This window comes from Oncorhynchus masou, chromosome 8 (assembly GCF_036934945.1).
Source record: "Oncorhynchus masou masou isolate Uvic2021 chromosome 8, UVic_Omas_1.1, whole genome shotgun sequence".
Classification (NCBI taxonomy): domain Eukaryota; kingdom Metazoa; phylum Chordata; class Actinopteri; order Salmoniformes; family Salmonidae; genus Oncorhynchus; species Oncorhynchus masou.
Window position 1 is genome coordinate 16,528,833 of NC_088219.1, and position 21,962 is coordinate 16,550,794.

The 21,962-nt window shown below is 42.0% G+C and overlaps 2 protein-coding genes across 4 annotated transcripts; one reads left to right on the plus strand and one right to left on the minus strand.

Moving 5' to 3' along the window:
* Positions 1 to 403: 403 nt before the first annotated feature.
* Positions 404 to 9,934, minus strand: hnrnpul1l (heterogeneous nuclear ribonucleoprotein U-like 1 like). Its single transcript, XM_064971679.1, has 16 exons — positions 9,836 to 9,934; positions 9,134 to 9,393; positions 8,567 to 8,914; positions 8,224 to 8,461; positions 8,046 to 8,119; positions 6,221 to 6,360; positions 5,992 to 6,091; positions 5,761 to 5,873; positions 5,391 to 5,657; positions 5,138 to 5,260; positions 4,919 to 5,047; positions 3,401 to 3,569; positions 2,449 to 2,718; positions 2,209 to 2,375; positions 1,571 to 1,780; positions 404 to 1,469 (listed from the first exon to the last, which is right to left on the minus strand). Exons 2-16 carry the CDS (start codon positions 9,354 to 9,356, stop codon positions 1,350 to 1,352), a joined length of 2,691 nt encoding a protein of 896 aa, XP_064827751.1. The 5' UTR covers positions 9,357 to 9,393; positions 9,836 to 9,934; the 3' UTR covers positions 404 to 1,349.
* A 466-nt stretch (positions 9,935 to 10,400) lies between these two features.
* sympk (symplekin) lies at positions 10,401 to 21,780 on the plus strand. Of its 3 annotated transcripts, none has more exons than XM_064971682.1 (27): positions 10,401 to 10,526; positions 10,752 to 10,862; positions 10,978 to 11,043; positions 11,421 to 11,474; positions 12,325 to 12,398; positions 12,519 to 12,645; positions 12,751 to 13,000; positions 13,634 to 13,804; positions 14,012 to 14,251; positions 14,394 to 14,545; positions 14,639 to 14,789; positions 14,964 to 15,192; positions 15,302 to 15,452; positions 16,000 to 16,235; positions 16,342 to 16,423; positions 16,529 to 16,642; positions 16,723 to 16,870; positions 16,963 to 17,123; positions 17,263 to 17,371; positions 17,485 to 17,585; positions 17,982 to 18,072; positions 18,156 to 18,257; positions 18,393 to 18,580; positions 20,290 to 20,466; positions 20,624 to 20,719; positions 20,835 to 21,086; positions 21,332 to 21,780. In XM_064971682.1, the coding sequence occupies exons 1-27, from the start codon at positions 10,503 to 10,505 to the stop codon at positions 21,497 to 21,499; spliced, it is 3,825 nt and encodes a 1,274-aa protein (XP_064827754.1). In that variant the 5' UTR covers positions 10,401 to 10,502; the 3' UTR covers positions 21,500 to 21,780. The 3 variants fall into 3 exon arrangements, with proteins under 3 accessions (XP_064827754.1, XP_064827755.1, XP_064827756.1); XM_064971683.1 differs by having other exon boundaries at positions 10,755 to 10,862; XM_064971684.1 differs by lacking the exons at positions 10,401 to 10,526; positions 10,752 to 10,862; positions 10,978 to 11,043; positions 11,421 to 11,474 and adding an exon at positions 11,843 to 11,890.
* Positions 21,781 to 21,962: the final 182 nt, after the last annotated feature.

The window sequence follows — 21,962 nt, forward strand, 5'->3', positions numbered from 1 at the left end:
TTCCGGGTTCTGTATGTATACAATGGATTCAAGGCAAGGTTAATAGATCGACAATCCACTTTGATTGCGAATGTCACATTTTATGAATAACGCATTACAGGACATATGCATGGAGGAAATATCCAGTGTAGCTGTTAATTACTGTAGGTAAATTGCAACAATTATTGTGCATCGGGACATTTATCGTAATATCCGTTACCTAAAGGTGTTATTTTGCAATATATGTTTTACTCCTTTACACTGTGCCTTTAAAACAGGTTCAAAGGTTATAGCCACAGACGAAAGTGGTTAATTAACAGTATATGTTGTTATAGCTATGTATGTCTTATAATGATCCATAATTAAAATCAACTTGTGACCAGTAATCAAGAAACAAGACAGAAAAAATAATATAAACTAGAGACAAAGTCTTCAGATTTTATTCTCAAATACAAAAAGAGTAAGTTTTGATTTAACACAGAACCACATGCAGATACTGTTTTACATACATGGTATATGGTATAAAAAAGTTTTACAACCACACATGAAACTAGTTAATGATCACAAAGATTGGAAAAACAAGTTGGAGGGACAATAGATGACCACCACTGTTACAGAACGTTTTAAATGGTGTGAAACAATACATTTTGGTAAATGTTGTTTTACAAGCTCTCTTTATACAGGTTATAGAAAAAAGTAATCAAAATGTTTGTCTTCAAGACTTTAATTTCAATAAATATGGGCAAAATATTAATGGATTAAATCAAAACCTCAACAGTTGAAGATACATTTTTTTGTTTATATATATAATTAGTCCAGACTCTACACCAATTTCTTTAAAATGTATGGTTCTTTGATCTAACATCTAAAACTAAAAATGACACGTAAACAGCAAAATATTAAAACAAAAAGTTGTCCTACAAACTTCCATCTCTCTTAAAAACACATTGAAATGTACACATGCAAATCCCAGCTACCTTTTATGAGCTCTAATAAACATTCACTGCACAACACTGAAAAGTGTACTACATATGCATGTTAAACTACACCACTGTTGCTCATTTAAAATAGCCAGGGTCTACAAACAGGCAAGACAAATAAGCTTAATGTTACTAAATGGTTGCAGGACCTACTGCAAAAACAATGCTAATGTTGTGGCGTGACATGAAAAAATAAATCCTATACCAGAAAGGCAGGGAGAAAAACCACTAAGACCCTGAAAAGAAAACCTTGAAAATGTTAGCTATAAGAAAGGGAAGACTAATCATTAAGGAGATGAGGACAAAAAGACAGGTGTAGCCTGCAGGCAGGATAAGCAATGGAATGCTGCTCAGGGAATGGATTTGTCTCATCAGTGCACTACTGTAGGCCTACTGCGTGCCCTGGGAGCCCTGAGAACCCTGGCTGTAGTTGCCATAGTTGCCGTATTGGCTGTAGTACTGATTCCATTGGCTCTGGTTCTGGTAATACTGCTGCCACTGCTGTGCATACTGGATCAGAGGGAAAGAGAGCAATACATTATGAAGTGAGTTTTAGACAGGTGACAGGTTAACATTGATATATGGGCCAACCTAAGAAACTAGCTCATCACCTGTTGATACTGCTGGTTGTAGTTCTGCTGCTGCTGGCTGTAGGTCTGTCCAGTGGCGGCAGGAGCAGCAGCAGCAGCGGCAGGAGCAGCAGGAGTTTGGCTATAGCTCTGGCTGTAACCTGGGTACTGGCTGTAGCTGCCGTAGTTGTAACCCTGGTTGTAGTTGCCTTGATTGTAGCCCTGATTGTAGCCCTGATTGTATGTCTGTGGCTATAGTTAACACATACAATGTCAGAAAGTTGGAAGGACTGGTGAAGTGTTGACAGAGGAAGAACCACATAAGGAGATGCAATTAAAGGGAAACACCAACATTTTGCAACTTCATATTCATTGTCTCCAGCACCACCCCAACATCAATGTGCGAAAATGGTGCATTTATATGTTTTGTTGTAAAAAGAGATATGATGTAAATGAAAACACTTATCTTCCTGAGTGCTAGTCGTGTGACTTTGACCAATTGTGAGTGGGCATTGCCTACTAATTAGTTGATGTCATTATCCTTTTTACTACAAAACATAAACACTGCATTTTCACATGTTGATGTTGGGGGTGGTACTGGAGACAATGAATATGAAGTTGAAAAATGTGTGAAGATTCCCCTTAAAAAACAAAGTAACCAATATATTAAGACAGCTTACCTGTCCTTGGCTGTAACTGCCAGTGGCTCCCTTGTTATATTGTCCTTGGCGGTGTTGATTGTAGCTCCCTCCAGATTGTTGGTTGCGGTTGTAGCCATGTTGCCCTCCTGCTGCGCCATCACGGTTGCCTCCCCAACGGTTCTGCTGGTAGCCTCCACGGTTATAGCCTGTCATGTATGAAGGGCAGGAAGTTAAGTAGGCTCATAACACAAATTTAGAAAAATAAACCTTGCTCCTCACCTCCTCTGAAGTTGCCACCTTGGGGTCCACCACGACTCTGGTAGCCTCCCCTTCCTCCTTGGGAGCCACCACGGTTGTCATAGCGCTGATAAGGTGCATCGCGACCACGGAAACCTCCCTGGCGGTTGTCGAAGCGTTTGTCAGGGGGTGGGCCGGCTTTGCGGCCCTCCTCGTTGTACTGCTTCACCAGCGTGTCAGCCTCTTCTTTTTGAAGCTCGATGAAAGTCACGTTGTCAAGAAACTCACCAGCTTCTGGGAGCACAAAGTTGGCTACAGGAAGCAGAGGGGTTGGACGTTGTCAGGACGAGTATAGCGGCGCCGTCGAAAGACAAAGAAAATCATTATTACTATCTGATAGACAATAATAGGAAGGGGTAGAAAGGGAAAGAGGGAAGTGGGGGAGAGAGTGGAGTTGCACCAGAATTGGAGCAAAACATTACCTCAAGGGACAGGGGAGAATTTGCTCCAGTTTAGGGAGGACAAGGAAATAGAGAAAAATAAAATAGCAAAACTAAGGAGAGTTATGGATATGTAGATAGGGGAAAGTTTGCAACTGCAAATCACAAGCATAGCCTATGGACGTATGCATGTCCTCAGTTCTTAAGTGATAAATGTTCAATATTTCCTCCCTTGGTTATGGAAATTGCACTGCCAATGGTTTTGTTAAAAATTTAAATTGATATACTCTTAAAATCTCATCCTTCAAGGGTCAGAATCAAAACCAACACTTGAAATGGACGTCACCCTGAGTTTGCAGTGCTAAATAGATGAACGAGAAGTTTGACAGAAATGGTTCAAATAAGAGAATGATGGATGATGGGGGGAAAGTGGGAATAGCTCTCTGAGGGGAAGGGGACGGTTGGGATCTTCCAAGTTTCCATAAAATAAAAAAATAAAAAATACATAGGAAATGCATTGTCTTTTTAAATTTTGTTATCCATGGAATTCCTACCTTTCATTTCTAATACGGCATGATCGGGCACATCCTTCCCTTCCTCATCAGTTCGCTTTAACGTTCGCTCTTTTAAATCCTCGTCCGTGGGACAAATTACAATAGCCTTGCGTTGAAAACCTTCAAAAGGACGCATTTTTCGTCTCTGGGCTGATCCATATACATTTGTCTAGCAAAGTTGACAAGAAAGAAGTAGAAGCTGTTCATTATTGTTCACTTGTCTGGTTTTGTTACAGCTTTGCGTTCCATAGGAGGGAAATTGGATTCCTGCAATGATGAAAGTGAGAGTTTTTTTCCTTCATGCCTATATTTACTGTTCTGGAACTACATATGGTTGTCTCTCACAACTTACCGTTGTGTCTGGAATGCATTTCCTGTGAGAAAGAACTTTGGGGACCCTGTTAGTCATCTATTGGGTTAATTCTCACAAGTTCTCAACTGGTCAACATTTCCAATGAAGAGCTAAGAACATTAGCTACTTAAAATGCAAAATACTACATTACAAAAAAAATAGTAGAATCTTTAAATATGTTCCATCTTTGAATCTATTTTTGCCATATTGACAGCTCACTCTTACAAGCTTGAGCAAATAGATGCATGTTCCCGTTAATCGCTTCTTCCACAGAGCTCACATTCACTTCCATACAATTAACAGAAGAAAAACATCTGTAAAATCAATTGAATTGTCTCCAGATAAACCCTTTTAGGGCAATCAATGTACTGCTTTTCAAACTATTCTCTGTGCGGTCATTGATTTAATGTAACTGGCTGAATAAACTAACAATTTATAGTTTATAAAGCTGTGTAATATCTTGCCTACAATAACAGGGTCCCCCTATTTACTTACCAGAACTTACCTGTTTGTCAATAGTCCATCTGTCATGACAATAACAACATACACTACCTACCTGTCAATACTCACTAATTCCATGGCATCCATAAGAATGTCCAAGACCTTACCTACCTTGAGTAACTTGAGCAAACGCCCTGAAAATTCAAACATGTTAGTTTTCACTTACCTTAATGTTTTATTCATTTTACATACAACATTCAAAAGTTCCATATGCTGTCTGTATGTATAAATCAGCTATCTTACATCAAAGGTGATGTGAGTTTGAACTTGAACTAATCTTACAGTTAACGAACAACAGAAGGTGTATTTCTTACTCACCACCCGGCAGTGTTTACTTGTTTTTCAACATCTTATTATAGACATGGACTATTTGTACAGCTTAGAGCTCTTTTTCAACAGGACATACAGAGAGGAAATAAAAAATATTGAGTAAAAACATACAATGTCAATACTGCTTTCATTTAAGCGAAAACAGAAATAATGATTTCAGCAGCATGTTCAGGACAATGAAAAGTGTGATAACTTCCATGAGTTGTTGATCAAGGCTTCTACACTAGACAGTATATCAAAGAGTGCATTAATGGACATGTGCATCAGTGAACAGCAGCGGGCGGGGGGTTGAGCACATTAACATAGAATGGGGTGAGAAATCAGAAAGTAGATACCTGATCCAGGATGTAGTTACGCTTCTTGCGGGCAGCAATCTGGATCAACCTGTTCAGACACTGTGTGGCCTGCTGGATCAGGACATCCCAGCGACCAGCATAGTTCTTCTGACGACGCAGTCCCATCACCTGAGGGTGGAGGTTTTCATTACGTTAGTGGGGAACTTGACACCAAAGACCAAGACTGAAGGATTCTGTGTTGAAACAAAGATAACTGACCTTCATCTTCTCCATTATGGCATTGGTGCCCAGGATGTTGTATTTCTTTGCAGGGTGCTCTGTCGCGTGTTTTGAGGCCCAGGTGGTTTTCCCAGATGCAGGCAGGCCAACCATCATCAAGAGCTGAGGTAAAAACAAGAGACAAACATGAGGAATTAGTCCTGGCATCTCACAGCTACTGACGACAGAAGGAATCTAGTCTTATGATCCAACTCAACAATCCACTCAATGAACCAATACGGCAGACACTCACCTCACAGTCAGCCTTGGTTGCAGGCCCAACTGTTCCCCGTATCCTGTTTTCCAGAGGGACGTTCTGAATGAAGGTGTATCCCTCAGGCAGGGGGAAGAAGGGCTCCTCTTTCTGGCCAAAGTTAAATTCAATTGCACAGTTCTTCACAAGAACGTGGGGAAAGAGTGGCTGTTTAGCTAATTCCTCCCGTGACACACGGAAGGCCACATCCAGCCACTTGCCGTTCTTTGAGAAGGCCATCTCCACTTCCTCACCACTATCGAAGTCCTGAACCAGACATGGAGAGGAAAACATTTAGGCTTATTGAGTACTCAGCTTTTATTAGGCAGATGAATCTAAGTGAATCTTCTGTACCCTCACAAATACTTACAATGTAGCATCCAAGGACATCATTTTCACTAAACTTTTCCCCGTAATCCTCAAATTTACAATTTGAAGATTTCTTGCCAGTTCCTCCATAACCATAAGAGAAATGTTCTTCACCTGGTATAGAGTCAAAATCAATGAGTTTTTGTTAGTTTCAAAATCGCATAATAATAATAATACTCAATAACAATGAGATAATCCAAAATCAAGTACAAAAGCATTTTCACAAACTGACCGAGCTGGGTGTTGCAGGTATCCAAGGACCAGCCAATGCGTACAACATGTGGATCAGGCTCACTGCTGGGAAGGTGCTTCACAGAGATCTCCTCATTTATCTGGATAACAAAACATGCACCAAATTCATATGTACTCAAACCGATGACTCCTCAATCAGAAAACACAACCTGAATATTCCATCGACAAAGCGCCTAAGTGAAATGCAACTTAATTTAAACAGGAAATACCTTCATTTCAAAGCAGACTTGCCCTTTGTTGACACCATAGGAAGCTCGTGCACCTGACCACAGGTATGCAAAACCTTCGATGGTGAGCGGGTATCCACTATACCGGTCACGTGATACCTTGAAGTGCAGATCGCAATTATCTGTGAAAAACAAAACCATACCCCCAAAAGTAAATAAATAAAGTTGAAGGCAGAAGTTGACATACACCGTAACCTGAGTTTAAATATTTTTGGCTTTCACAATTCCTGACATTTAATCATAGTTTGAATTCCCTGTCTTAGATAGGATAACCACTTTATTTTAAGAATGTGAAATGTCAGAATAATTGCTTTCATCACATTCCCAGTGGGTCAAAAGTTCACATACACTCAATTAGTATTTGGTAGCATTGCCTTAAAATTGCTTAACTTGGGGTCAAACGTGTCGGGTAGCCTTCCACAAGCTTCCCACACTAAGTTGGGTGAATTTTGGCCCATTCCTCCTGACAGCTGGCGTAACCGAGGCAGGTTTGTAGGCCTCCTTGCTCGCACACGCTTTTTCAGTTCACATTTTCTATAGGATTGAGGTCAGGGCTTTGTGATGGCCACTCCAATACCTTGACTTTGTTGTCCTTAAGCCATTTTGCCACACATTTGGAAGTATGCTTGGGGTCACTGTCCAATTGGAAGACCCATTTGCGACAAAGCTTTAAATTCCTGACTGACGTCTTAAGATGTTACATCAATATATCCACCTAATTTTCCTGCCTCATGATGCCATCTATTTTGTGAAGTGCACCTGTCCCTCCTGCAGCAAAGCACCCCCACAACATGATGTTGCCACCGCCGTGCTTCACGGTTGGGATGGTATTCTTCGGCTTGCAAGCCTCCGCTTTTTTCCTCTAAACATAACGATGGTTAATATGGCCAAACAGTTCTATTTTTGTTTCATTGGACCAGAGGACATTTCTCCAAAAAGTAATCTTTGTCTCCATGTGCAAACCGTAGTCTGGCTTTTTTATGGTGGTTGTGGAGCAGTGGCTTCTTCCTTGCTGAGCGACCTTTCAGGTTATGTCGATATAGGACTCATTTTACTGTCAATATAGATGCTTTTGTACCTGTTCCCTCCAGCATCTTCACAAGGTCCTTTGCTGTTGTTCCGAGATTGCTTTGCACTTTTCGCACCAAAGTACTTTCATCTCTAGGAGACAGAACACGTCTCCTTCCTGAGCGGTATGACTGCTGTGCGGTCCCATTGTGTTTATACTTGCGTACTATTGTTTGTACAGATGAACGTGGTACCTTCAGGCGTTTGGATGAACCAGACTTGTGGAGGTCTACAATATATTTTCTGAGGTATTGGCTGATTTCTTTTGATTTTCCCATGATGTCAAGCAAAGAGGCACTGAGTTTGAAGATAGGCCTTGAAATACATCCACAGGTACACCTTTGACTCAAATGATGTCAATTAGCCTATCAGAAGCTTCTAAAGCCATGACACAATTTTCTGGAATTTTCCAAGCTGTTTAAAGGCAGTCAACTTAGTGTATGTAAACTTCTGACCCACTGGAATTGTGATACAGTGAAATATAAGTGAAGTAATCTGTCTGTAAACAATTGTTGGAAAAATGACTTGTGTCATGCACAAAGTAGACGTTCTAACCGACTTGCCAAAACTATAGTTTGTTAACAAGAAATTTGTGGAGTGGTTGAAAAATGAGTTTTAATGACTCCGGCCTAAGTGTATGCAAACTTCCGACTTCAACTGTATGTTGTTAATGCACACAATAAACCATTCAACACAAATCCTACTACCATCACAAAACAAACATAGTACTTTCACTTACACGTATCAATAGCCACAAGAGTGTCATCAAAATCTTCTTCCTCTTCCTCTGCTGGGGGCTGTGGAGAACGTGCCCTGTGTGCGCGAGAGCGTGGAGCATAAGCTTGGGGTGTAGTTCGGAAGAATGTTTTCAAGGCACTTTAGTGAAGTAGTTTTCAAACCTGTTCCCCCACACGTACCTTCTTTCCTCTCTGTGTTCATAATAGCCATAGCCACGGCCTTCATCGTATGGCCTCTTACGGTTGCATCGGTCATCCTCCGTTTTTGCTTGGCTCACCTGCTCAGCCTCCATGGCCTCACATTCATTGGCACCATCTGGAAGATGTGCATCTGGCTGCTTTGGCTCCTTCTTCAATTGCTCCTGCTGCAGAGGTTCCTCTGCCTCTTTTTTCAACTCTGCTTCCATCACAAACTCATCTGCACCAAAGAGGACAATGTCAAGAATTGCAGCGTGAGCAGCAGGGTGAATTAAGAGAATATACTAAGCACTAATCTGTTCATTTGAGTTATGTTATTACTGACCTGACTTAATTTCAGACATCTCCACACGCTTTGCTTCAGACTCAATTGATGCTGCGTCCACTGGCTTTGGTTTCACTGGTTCAGGTTTCATAGCCCCTGGTTGTGGTGGCTCTGGTTGCACAAGTACTGGTTGCACAGGTTCTGGTTGTGGTGGCTCTGGTTCCTCCATCTCTGGTTCTGCTCTCTCTGGTTCTAACACCTGTGCCCCTTCTTGGCTGTCTTCTTCCTGCTCATCTTCACTATGTTCACCATCACCTTTCTCCTCATTAAACTTTTCTTCTTTAGCCTGCGGGACAAACTGTACTTCATCGTCCTCCCCATCTTGGTCTTCTTCCCCATCATCTTTAACTAGTATGGAAAACATAGTGTCAGTATCACAACCTGCTTGATTTACAACTTTGGTATAACAGCAGTTTCATCCGCATGTTTACAATTGACAGCCCACTAGTCACGTTGAAACAAACAGTACCAGCCCCATTTAAAAACAGAAAATCTGTGAACAACAGTCAACCAATGAAATCGTACAACTGTCTACATACACATAGAACCCCCTAAATATTTGTTTACCTTCATCTGAGTAGTCGTCGCCATCTGCGCCAATATCGTGTTCCTCATCCCCCCCAACATCAGCAGTCGGTGGCCCGCCCTCTTCACCTGCAGCCTCGGCCTCAAGTGCTGATTGCAACCTTATGACAAGATCCGCCTTCAGCCCACGAGTATCCAGGCCTCGCTGCTGAAGTTCCTCTTTCAGCTCATTGACTTTGAGCTTCTTCACATTTATTCCACTCATCTTTCATGCAACTTATTCAGTGATCAGAAATTCCAATCTGTAAGAAATTAGTTTACAGACAAGGAATGTAGTTTAGTAGACGTCTAGCATTGGCAATGTTTGCTACTGTAGCCATTTCGTTGCATTACAAAATCTTACATGGGCATCGCTCCTGTTAACAGAAACATAAAATCCACGGCAAAACAACGCATAGGTCCAAAGCCAACAGTTTTCATAAAACTAGCTAGTTCCTAGTTTCATTAGAGACTTCACTACGGTATTTGCTACGCCGGTATTGATTGCCAACTACCGGTAGTTAGCATTAGCAACTAGGCACATTTTTACAGGATAGTCACCTAAGGTCGGGCACCAAAACAACGGACTCTGAAACGTCATAGCTAGCTAGCTGTATACAAACAAATGTGCATGATAGCTAGCGTCGCTACTATTTGTAAATCATGCGAGTTTACATTCAAAATACACTAAAACACATTACTAACCTCTTTTCTTACTCTTATAATTTCCTTGCTTGATTCATGCAGCGACCAACTCAACTGAAACAAAATGGACGATTCTGTTGTAGCCAGAAAAGGTTAGCGCTTGCCGTCTGCTCTGTGATTGGCTAGAGGCTTTGTAGGTAATATTTGAACAACAGTGTTCCAGTTGCTGTGCCTCTCTACAGGCAGCAGAGGGCGAGGAAGGGTTGCTGTTTGTTACAGTGTAATACAATTATTGCAAGCAATTACATATATACGTTATTATGTTAGGTCTATGGTTCAGAAAGATGAAATGGCTTGGCTATCAGTACCTTTGGTGTACTGTATTTTTTTATTTTATATCCCGACACGTGTTTTTTTTAATGTACAGTTTGCAACCCTTTACAAGTTGTATGGGTTTACCTCACGTGTCCTACAATGTTGCACATAAAAACATAAATAAAACATCTGTATATAAATATAATAGGTTCAGGGGTTTAAATCCTAGAGATTTGCCAATTTATCTAGTTATGCGTAAAGGGGCACTTAAAACACCCAACTGTTGTTGCAGCCGAGGGAAGTTTTTGTTGCACAGCTGCATTATTAGTACTTCCGCCAAATATGGCGGTGTATTAGCGAAGTTGCGCCCTTGTTACTCGTCACACAAGTGCATAATATTTCATTTTAATTTATGAATAATAAAGGATCTAATAAGGTAATGTGTTTTCCTCATTTTGTGCTGTAATTGTTGTTGTCAGTAAAGTTATTTTGCAGGGCAGGTGACGGCGAACTTCCGTCACCTAACTAGCATAGCCGGCTAACGTTGTGTTTCTAACCAAAGTGCGCCAGGGTTTGCACTTATTTTTCCATCGCATGTAACTAACTAGTAAGTTAATTTAATGATATTATTTAATTTAACTTTGTTTCCGTGTATGTTTAGAAGATGGCCTCAAATAACGGAGAAGCTGGTGGTGTGAGGACCAGTGTGGCATCACAGTTTTTCAATGAAGACGAGGACACGGCTATTGTCGATATGACCACCAGTGAAAAGGTATCCCCGAACAACCCTTGGAATGATTTGGTCCATATTTGAATAAAATCGCGTCAAATTATCTATGTTTGATAGTTCCAAAATATGTACCTGATTGTCTGTTCTCAACCCACAGGTTGTTGATCTCCTGAACCAAGCAGCTCTTATTGCTACAGACAGCAAACTCACGGTTCTCAAACAGGTTTGTGAGCAGCTCTCTGGCAGGCCAGTATAAAGCCATCAGTAATAAGCTCCTTCAAGAGATCAGATAGGAATGTTAGGACGGCTATACATTCTACCCTTTTCTTCAGACCTGTAATATATATGGGTCGGCAGGTAGTCTAGTGGTTAGAGTAGGTAGTCTAGTGGTTTGAGCAACCAAAAGGTTGCTGGATTAAATCCCCGAGCTGACAAGGTAAAAATCTGTCATTCTGCCCCTGAACAAGGCAGTTAACCCACTGTTCGCCAGTAGGCTGTCATTGTAAATAAGAATGTTCTTACCTGACTTGCCTAGTTAAATAAAGGTAAAAAATATTTGTTTAAATATATAATATTTATAAGTGTCTTTTCATTATTCAGGTCCAGGAATTGATCATCAACAAGGACCCCTCTTTACTTGACAATTTCTTAGATGTAAGTATGTAGTTATAGATGTATATTGGTTACCACTAGCTGAGGAACGCTCAGCTCCATGTATCGAGGGCGGAGTTGAGTTTTGATAACTGGTTGCACAATTTGCTAGGAACAACATTGTCACCATCAGTCGATACTTGTAAATTCTGAAAATGCTTACCTGTACCTATGTTTGTCTTGTATAACTTTTATCGACTACCACTGACTTTTTCCTAATTTGTATTGCTCAACTGGAGACGTAGTGGCCTTGACACCATGTAAGCTGAGATCCAATTGGCACGTGCACTCACGCTGAGTTGTGCAACACATGAGGAAAAAGTAATTGGTTGTATTCAAGTTTAAGTTGTATTCAAGTTTTTATTAAAAGTAGGAATTTCAGCACCCTGCGAAAGGACTGCGGAGAAACATAGGTACAGGTAAGCTTTTTCAGAATTGTAATTTTACAAGTATTGACTGATGGTGACGCAATGTTGTTGCTAGCAAACCGTGCGACCAACTCCGCCTTGATATAATATAACAAAGTTAAGCATTTCTCAGCTAGGTTAACACCAGTTGTAAAAGCACTTTTGTAAACTGGGTAGTTCGAGCTCTGAATGCTAATTTGACTGAAAGCCGTGGTATATCAGACCGTATAACCAGTTTATAATAGCAATAAGGCACCTCTGGAGTTTGGGGTATATGGCCAATATACCACGGCTAAGGGCTATATCCAGGCACTCTGCGTTGCGTCGTTTATAAGAACAGCCCTTAGCTGTGTTATATTGGCTATATACCACACCCCATCAGGCCTTATTGTTTAAGTGTAAAATGTGTTCTCTCTTTGTCTCTCATTGTCACCCTGTGTCTGTAGGAGATCATAGCCTTTCAGACCGATAAGTCAATGGAAGTAAGAAAGTTTGTCATTGGCTTCATTGAGGAAGCATGGTAAGTGTTCATCAGTCGCACACACACACACATATAGAACAGTTGTTAGACTATCAAGTTCACGATAGTCACGTTCAATAAATGTGATATTTTTAACTTGGGTTGTTTTTGTCTTAACAGTAAGAGGGACAACGAGCTCCTGCTTAAACTGATTGCCAACCTGAACATGCTGCTGAAGGACGAAAGTGTCAATGTGGTGAAGAAGGCTATCCTCACTCTCACTCAGCTCTACAAAGTGGCGCTGCAGGTACACACTTTCATTAATCAATGCCTTCTCATTGTTATCCCATTCTACCCATATTATGTACCCATGTGTGTTGCTGTACTGAGGCTTGTTGGTTTTCTATGCCAGTGGTTTGTGCGTTCCAAGACCATGTCAGACATGCAGGAAGCATGCTGGGACATGGTGACTCAGATGAAGGAGGAAGTTCTGGCTATGCTGGAAGTTGACAATGATGGAGTCCGCACTCATGCTATCAAGTTCACAGAGTCTCTCATCATCACTCTTTCACCGAGGACGTCAGACTCTGACACTCCCAAGCGCCAAGAGGGAGACATCAGCCTGGATAAAATCTCCAAAGACCATGCCTATATCCGCTACGGTGAGAAGGGATGATTTTCTTTACTGTGACATTTTAAAGCTTTACATACATACATTTTCAGTTGAGTTTTCCCCAATGTGTTGTGCAGGATTATAAACTGGGTGGTTTGAGCCCTGAATGCTGATTGGCTGAACGCCGTGGTATATTTAAGCAATAAGGCCTGAGGTGGTGTGATATATGGCCAATATACCACGGCTAAGGGCTGCTGTTATCCACGACGCATTGCTATTATAAACTATTTATCAACGTAATTAGAGCAGTAAAAATAACTTTTGTCATACCTGTGATATATGGTCTGATATACCACGGCTTTCAGCCAATCATCATTCAGGGCTCAAAACACCAATTTATAACAGACCGTGTGACAAAACATTTATTTTTACTGCTCTAATTATGTTGGTAACCAGTTTATAATAGCAATAAGGCACCTCTGGGGTTTGTGGTATATGGCCAATATACCACAGCGAAGGGCTGTATCCAGGCACTCCGCATTGCTTCGTGCATAAGAACATCACTTAGCCGTGATATATTGGCCATATGCCACACCCCCTCGTGCTTTATTGCTTAAATGTAGCATTGCTGTCTCTACATGTCTTGATTCACCTTACACAGTGTCTGCAATGTCTTCCTAAGATACCCTGTGCGGGGAGGGCAAGTCTGCGCTGGAGCAGCTTCTGAAGTTTATGGTCCACCCTGCTATCTCCAGCATCAACCTGACCACAGCCCTGGGTTCCCTGGCCACACTGGCCCGACAGAGGCCTATGTTTATGTCTGAAGTGGTCCAGGCTTATGAAACTCTGCATGGTCAGTATGGTACTACAGTGAGATTAAACACAAATCACAAGCTTATGTGTATGATACCTGAAGCAAAGTTAATTTTTATTTCTTTATCAATGCCCTAGAAATTGATCTTGGTCTCCTATTTTGAGTACAGAATCTGATTTTGAGTAAGTGAACTGGATGGAGGTGAAGTTCAGTATCATTTAAATCATATTTCACTTGTTTTTGTAGCCAACCTACCCCCAACACTGGCCAAGTCTCAGGTGAGCAGTGTACGCAAGAATCTAAAGTTACACCTGATGGCAGTGCTCAAGCACCCCTGCAGCCTGGAGTTCCAGGGACAAATCAGCACTCTGCTCCTAGACCTGGGGATGTCCCAGAATGAAATAACCCGTCACACGCCAGCCCCACGTGAACCGCGCAAAAGGCCCCGCCATGAGCCATACACAGAGGGCAAAAAGCTCAAGATTGGTTAGTTGTGAAGATATTGCACCGGTTACCATTCAGACTGATACCTTTTTTAGAACCTCGTTGACTCCCACACCCCATAAATCCAGAATCAACCTGCAGTTCCATATGCTAGATCTGTAATCTAATGTTGTCTTACTTTCAGAGCCCGCTCTTATAGAAGATGATGAAGATAAAGAAGAGCCAGCCCCCCCTTCCATCTCCAAGCCCTCCTCTGTGCCAGTAGTCCAGTCAGCCATCGACCTCACTGCAGAGTTCTTGCGCCCCCTGCTCTCCCCAGAGAACGTGGCCAATCTGGTAAACTGCTGTGGTAGAATGTGATTTATTCATTTTTGACACCTGGAGGATGTGAGGGCCATTCTCATGTTTGTGTTCCTCTTCCACATACAGGTTCTAATCAGCATGGTGTACTTGCCTGATGTCATGCCAGCGTCCTTCCAGGCCACATACACACCAGTGGAGTCTGCAGGAACAGATGCCCAAATCAAACACTTGGCCAGAATGATGGCCACTCAGATGACAGCAGCGGGAGTTGGACCAGGTTAGAGGGAGAGGGAGAAGGAACTAGAACAATGAAATAAAGATAGCTAAATGACTGAGCACAATGGGCCACCCAATTCACAGAGTTCAAAGATGGAAATGTTGATTTTAATTTCTGAAAATCTGTTCTCCAAATTCTTAATTCTAATAAAATCTTCTCCAATCTATCCCTTAGGACTGGAGCAGTGCAAAGCACGAGATGAGAAAGCTGGAAAGGAGGAGGGCATGGATGAAGGCATAGGGGAGTCCTCCAAAGACCTGCTCATCAAGCGTAAAGTACCAGTTATGGGTCAAGCCATCTCTGTGGTTGGAGGAGGCTATGGAGATAAGAGCCAAACTGAAACGGGGGAAGCCCCCCAGGTCAAGAGGCTGCCTGAGCCCATCCTCCCCTCCACACAGATCAAGTGAGTCTGAAGCAGTACAACTATCACACATAAAAGCAAACCCAGTACCCTGCCATTTAACCATTCTGACTGTTTCATTTGTGGCTTTTTATTTGATTTTTTTTTTTAGAACACCTGGGACAAGTGGGAAGAGGAAAGTGTTCAGATTAGCTGATGTGATCCAGCCTTTGACAGACACCCAGCTTGAAAAGTTGACCAACATGGCTGTCAAGCGCATCCTGCACTCAGAAAAAGCTATAGCACAGAGTGGGATGGCCCATGTGAGTGTTTCAAAACATATTTCCTCTCCAGTAGAGAAATAATAAAAGGCCTCAGTTTCCATAGTAACTAACATCTATAGGAAGAGACAAACATCTTATTTGAGTCTATGATGTAGACATATGTCATATTTGATTGGTCTCGTACACATTTTGCGGATTTTATCGTGGGTGTATCAAAATGCTTATGTTCCTAGCTCCAACCGTGCAGCAATATCTAACAATACATGCAAATCCCCCAAATAAAAATGAAAACAATCTAGAAATATTAGAACGTATGGTACTACAGTGAGATTAAACACAAGATCACATACTTATGTGTATGATATCTGAAGCAAGGTTTTACATTTTTTTTTTTTTTTATCAATGCCCCAGAAAATTATCTTGGTCTCTTATTTTGAGTACATAATCTGGTTTTGAATAAGTGGTGAACTGGCTGGAGGTAAAGTACAGTATAATTAGTTGTACTGCTTCAAATGAAGAAATCTAGAAATATTAGAACGAGTGATATGAGTCCGGAATATAAATATATATTTACTCTTCCTGGCAGGTGCGCGTCAAGCTGCTGTCCAGACTTGTGACTCAGTTTGAGGGGATGATGAAGGATGATGTGCTGGAGTTCATTCTGGAGGACATTAGGACCAGGAGCGACCTGGCCTTCTCTCTTCTCTACCAGGAGTATAACACATACCTCAGTCAGCAGCCCACTGGCTTGTTGGACAGCTACGACCACTGCCTCTTCACTCTACTGTCCGGCCTGCAGGAGAAGCCCGAGCAGAGGGATGGGTGAGGACAGTTATGTTGTTCTTCTCTGGACACCAGCTAAAGGGCTCCGCAGTCAAATAGCAATTATCTAATCCACTTTCCTATCCATTTCTATCCCTTCTCCTAGGCTTTTCACAAAGATTGTGCTGGAGGCTCCGTTAATTACAGAGTCTGCTTTGGAAGTAATACGACGGTACTGTGAAGATGAGGTAATGACATTTGATTGTCTTTAAACTTGAGCAAATAATTCAAATGACGTACCGGCTCTGTCATCATGCCACTAGTGATTTCCTTTCTGGTTGAATGCGTTTCAGTCGCGGGTGTACCTCGGCATGACTACTTTAAAAGAGCTGATTGTAAAACGGCCCTCAAGGCAGTTCCAGTATCTCCATGTGCTTCTGGATCTCAGCTCACATGAAAAGGAGAAGGTAACATAGTAAAATGAACAAAACTGAGTCTCTGTTGCTGCTTGCTTGTGTTTTTCTTTCGTTAACTGTTTTCTGTCCAGGTGCGCTCCAATGCCCTGTCCTTCATAAAGCGGATGTATGAGAAAGACCAGCTGAGGGACTATATTGAGAAGTTTGCCCTGAACTACATGCAGCTCCTCGTACACCCTAACCCTCCGTCGTTACTTTTTGGGGCTGACAAGGATACAGGTTTGACTTCCAGTTTAACTTTTATACACACACGGCAATGTCTCTCTCTTCCCCACTGACCTAACAATTGTTTGTCCCTTTCACTCCCACAGAGGTGGCCTCCCCCTGGACAGAGGACACAGTGAGGCAGTGCCTGTACCTCTACCTGTCCCTTCTGCCTCTCAACCACCGCCTGGTTCATGAGCTGGCCTCTGTCTACACTGAAGCCATTGCTGACATCAAGCGCAGTGTGCTTCGAGTGATAGAGCAGCCAGTAAGCCCCTTCTTCTTACCCACTCTTTTAGTTTTTGTCTAATTCCTTTCACTCTCCCTGCACCAGTCTTTGGTCCTCTCTGCCGTTTGGCTTGCTTGTCTACCAGTGTGTGTTCGTGAGTTTTCTCCCTGCCCAATAGATCCGTGGAATGGGGATGAAGTCTCCACAGCTTCTGCTGTTGGTTGAAAACTGTCCTAAAGGAGCAGAGACTCTGGTCACTCGCTGCCTGCACATTCTCACTGATAAAGGTAAAGTGTAGTTCACTCCACTGCCCAGCTTATTCGCAGATGGTCTGTGTGCTTGGCAAAAGGGAGATGAGACGGGAATGTCAGCTTCTACATGGACTCTTGTCTTTCCTTAGTGCCTCCGTCACCAGAGTTGGTGGAGAGAGTGAGGGATCTGTATCACAAACGAGTGCCCGACGTTCGTTTCCTAATCCCTGTCATCAACGGCCTGGAAAAGGTAAGTTCCTCAAAAAAACAATGGTGTCATTTACAAAGTGCTACAATAGGGAGATAACTGTGACATTAAAACAACAGGATCAGTGTTCATTTGATCAAATCAAATTGTATTGGTCACTTGTGCCGAGTACAACGTGTGGACTTTGCAGTGAAATGCTTCCTTACAAGCCCGTTCCAACAATGCAGAATTAAAAAGTAAGACTCGTATTTGCTAAATAAAAAAGGAAACCGTAACAATGGAAACAATAACAAAGCTATATACAAGGAGTACCAGTACCTCGTCAATGTGCAGAGGTACGAGATCGAGGTAACACAGTATGTACATATGGGTAGGGGTAAAAGTGACTGGGCAATCAGGATATATCATAAACAGAGTTCTCTCTGTTTCTGTGGACAGAAAGAGGTGACCCAGGCTCTTCCCAAGCTTATCAAGCTCAACCCCATTGTGGTGAAGGAAGTCTTCAACCGTCTCCTGGGCACCCAGCATAGTAAGATCCCATCACATCTTCCAGTGATTGTATGTCACAAGTGTGAATGACGTGTAATAACACTTGTCATCTCTCGTTACTAGGCGAGGGTAGTTCCTCAATGTCTCCTCTCACCCCTGGCGAGCTTCTCATTTCTTTACACAATGTTGACTCAACAAAGTGTGACATGAAGTCCATCATAAAAGGTAAGTTGTCTTCTACCTGACAACCATTCAGTTTTGTTTTCTCTGGTACACTATTACACATTGTCACCAGTGATATTTTTCTGTTGGAACATTTCTGAGTTGATCAGTGTGTTATTTGTGTGTCCATGTCTGCAGCCACCAACCTGTGTTTTGGGGAGAAGAATGTGTACACGTCAGAGGTCCTGGCTGTGGTAATGCAGCAGCTGATGGAGCAGAGTCCTCTCCCCATTCTGCTGATGAGAACAGTTATCCAGTCCCTCAGCATGTACCCCCGCCTGGGAGGCTTCGTTATGAACATCCTGTCCCGACTCATTGTCAAGCAGGTCAGTAAACTAGGAGTTTTTCTCCTACACTGAGCATTCAGTTGCTCAGCACTCAACATTTAGACACAGACTTGATTTGACGGCTTTGCTGTTTAAGAACACAGGATGCCGGTAACCTGCTATATGTTATTATACACTACCGTTCAAAAGTTTGGGGTGACTTCAGAATTTCCTTGTTTTTGCAAGAAAAGCAAAAATAATTGTCCATTAAAATAACATCAATTGATCAGCATTTGTGGGTTCGATTACAGGCTCAAAATGGACAGAAACAAATAATATTCTTCTGAAACTCGTCAGTCTATTCTTGTTCTGAGAAATGAAGGCTATTCCATGCGAGAAATTGCCAAGAACTGAAGATCTTGTACAACACTGAGTACTACTTCCTCCACAGAACATCGCAAACTGGGTCAAACCAGAATAGAAAGAGGAGTGGGAGGCCCCGGTGCCCAATTGAGCAAAAGGACAAGTACATTAGTGTCTAGTTTTAGAAACAGATGCCTCACAAGTCCTCAACTGGCAGCTTCATTAAATAGTACCTGCAAAACACCAATCTCAACGTCAACAGTGAAGAGGCGACTCTGGGATGCTGGCCTTCTAGGCAGAGTTCCTCTGTCCAGTGCCTGTGTTCTTTTGCCCATCGTAATCTTATTTTTTATTGGCCAGTCTGAGATATGGCTTTTGCTTTGCAACTCTTCCTAGAAGGCCAGCATCCCGGAGTCGCCTCTAAACTGTTGACATTGAGACTGATGTTTTGTGGGTACTATTTAATGAAGCTGCCAGTTGAAGACTTGAGGCATCTGTTTCTTAAACTAGACACTCTACTGTACTTGTCCTTTTACTCAGTTGTGCACCAGGGCCTCCCACTCTTTCTATTCTGGTTAGAGCCCATTTGCCCTGTTCTGAGAAGGGAGTAGTACACAGCGTTGTATGAGATCTTCAGTTTCTTGCCAATTTCTCACATAGAATAGCCTTCATTTCTCAGACCAAGAATAGACTGACGAGTTTCAGAAGAAAAATCTGTGTTTCTGGCCCTTTTGAGTCTGTAATCAAACCCACAAATGCTGATGCTCCAGATACTCAACTAGAATAAAGAAAGACAGTTGTATTGCTTCTTTAATCAGGACAACAGTTTTCAGCTGTGCTAACATAAAAGGGTTTTGTAATGATCAATTAGCCTTTTAAAATTATAAACTTGGATTAGCTAACACAATGTGCCATTGGAACACAGGAGTGATGGTTGCTGATAATGGGCCTCTGTATGCCTATGTAGATATTCCATTAAAAATCTGCCGTTTGTAGCTACAATAGTCATTTACTTAATTAACCATGTCGACACTATTTCTGATCAATTTGATGTTATTTTAATGGACAAAAAATTAGCTTTTCTTTCAAAAACAAGAACATTTCTAAGTGACCCCAAACTTTGGTCACTTAGAAGTGTTTTTATGTCCATTAAAATAACATATAATTGGTCAGAAATACAGTGGACATTGTTAATGTTGTAAATGACTATGCTATATATTTAGATTTGTTTAACACTTTTTGGTTACTACATTATTCCACATGTGTGATTTCATAGTTTTAATGTCTTCACTATTATTCTACCATATAGAAAATAGTAAAAATAAAGAGAACCCCTTGAATGAGCAGGTGTGTCCAAACTTCTGACTGCTAATGTATATACATATGTGTCTCTGTTTGTTGTGCAGGTGTGGAAGTATCCTAAGGTGTGGGAGGGCTTTGTGAAGTGCTGCCAGAGGACCAAGCCGCAGTCCTACAGCGTGCTGCTGCAGCTCCCACCAGCCCAGCTTACCAGTGTGTTTGAGCGCTGCCCGGAGATGAGGGAACCTCTTCTACAGCACGTCCACTCTTTCACCCCCCACCAGGTAGCTAGCTAACGTTATCTCTTTATTTTAGTGGGAGATATTTTAAGCTCATACCAATGAAATGCACCAGTGTAAGAAAGTCTATTGTTTATCAAACTGATCCAGCTCCCTATTTATCAGTCTCTCATAACAAAACCTTCCCTGGTTGTTGTTACAGCAAGCCCACATTCCCGCCTCCATCATGACAGTCCTGGAGGCCAACAGCAAGCAGCCAGAACCAGAGGCCATGCAGCCTGTAGTATTGGAGAGACAGGTAATGGGCACAGAAACAGGATGGCTATGTGTCTGTCACTAACGATTGTCATGTCTAAACTCTTGTCTTTTACTTTATTTGATTCTCTATACCACCCTTCTTTCACTACATACAGGTTGAGACACCCATTGCAACCATCGCAGCCAATGTAACCATTACACCCGTTGCAACCTTCACACCTGTTGCAACCCCTCCAGTACGGGCAGAACCTATTCCAGTACGGGCAGAACCTATTCCAGTACCGCTGAGAGATCCAGAGCCAGCTCTCCAGCAGCATCTGCCAAGTAAAAAAGAGGAAGAGGAGCCCATGGAGGAAGGAGAGACGGCCCCCGCTTGTCAAGAGGAAACTGCAGACACCACTTTACAGGTAAGTCGAGACTATTGTCATCCTTTTGTCGCCATTACAGAAGTTGGTTGTATTTATGTGGAATGTTTTGAAAAGGTGTAGATTGACACAACTGGTGTCTTGCAACTGACAACCAGCAGAATAATCTACAGTCACTGAGCTTCCCCTCAAAATAGCACGTATAAAAGCCATGCTGAAATATTATTACATATAGATAGATAGTGTGTGTGTATAATATAACTCTAATCAATGATGTTTTCTACCAGGTGGATTTGCCAGTAGTGGAAGAAAACCCCACTCCGGATCCTATAGAGACCGTGGAGGAACCAATGGAGGAGGCACCTACTGAACCTTCAGATGTCACTGACCAATTAAAGGATGTCACCGAAGAAGGTACCACAGAACCTGAGACTGGCACAGGAGATGCAGAATGATGTTCCATCTAAGGAGAAGTCATAAAGTAGACTATAATGAACCATTGTTTTGACTTCACCTCTGTGTTTGTACTGGCTCTTACCTGTATGACCATCTTGAACATACACATTCTTGGTCATCCAAAAATATCTATGTTATGTGTCCTTAGTTTTGTATTTGTCGAAATTGCGAAATGCACTGCGGAACTCTAGTCAGGAAAAAGATTTACTACAATTTATTTTACTTTTGAAAGTCCTTAATAGAAAATGTATTTGTCATGAAAATAAAAGATTTGTGTTTATTTGTTCCATGTCTTTTTATTGTGCCCTAATTATACAAACTAGGTATAGCATGTGTATTGATCAACTCTCTGTCAAAGGTGGTCAGTGAATTCAACCTTTATTTCATGCTTCGATTGAGACAACCTGCAGCAAGATCCTGCATGTCATTACATTTTTAAAGACTGTTAGTTAGGAGTGGAGG

Excerpts from the sequence above, each read along its gene's own strand:
- sympk (XM_064971682.1), top strand. The coding sequence starts at position 10,503 with ATGAATAATAAAGGATCTAATAAG. Across the intron at positions 11,475-12,324 it reads TACTTGACAATTTCTTAGAT|GAGATCATAGCCTTTCAGAC; the intron begins GTAAGTATGTAG and ends CTGTGTCTGTAG. Across the intron at positions 16,871-16,962 it reads TGGGGCTGACAAGGATACAG|AGGTGGCCTCCCCCTGGACA; the intron begins GTTTGACTTCCA and ends TCACTCCCACAG.
- hnrnpul1l (XM_064971679.1), bottom strand. The coding sequence starts at position 9,356 with ATGAGTGGAATAAATGTGAAGAAGCTCAAAGTCAATGAGCTGAAAGAG. Across the intron at positions 5,048-5,137 it reads CCATAATGGAGAAGATGAAG|GTGATGGGACTGCGTCGTCA; the intron begins GTCAGTTATCTT and ends CTCCACCCTCAG. Across the intron at positions 2,719-3,400 it reads TGCCGTATTAGAAATGAAAG|CCAACTTTGTGCTCCCAGAA; the intron begins GTAGGAATTCCA and ends TGCTTCCTGTAG.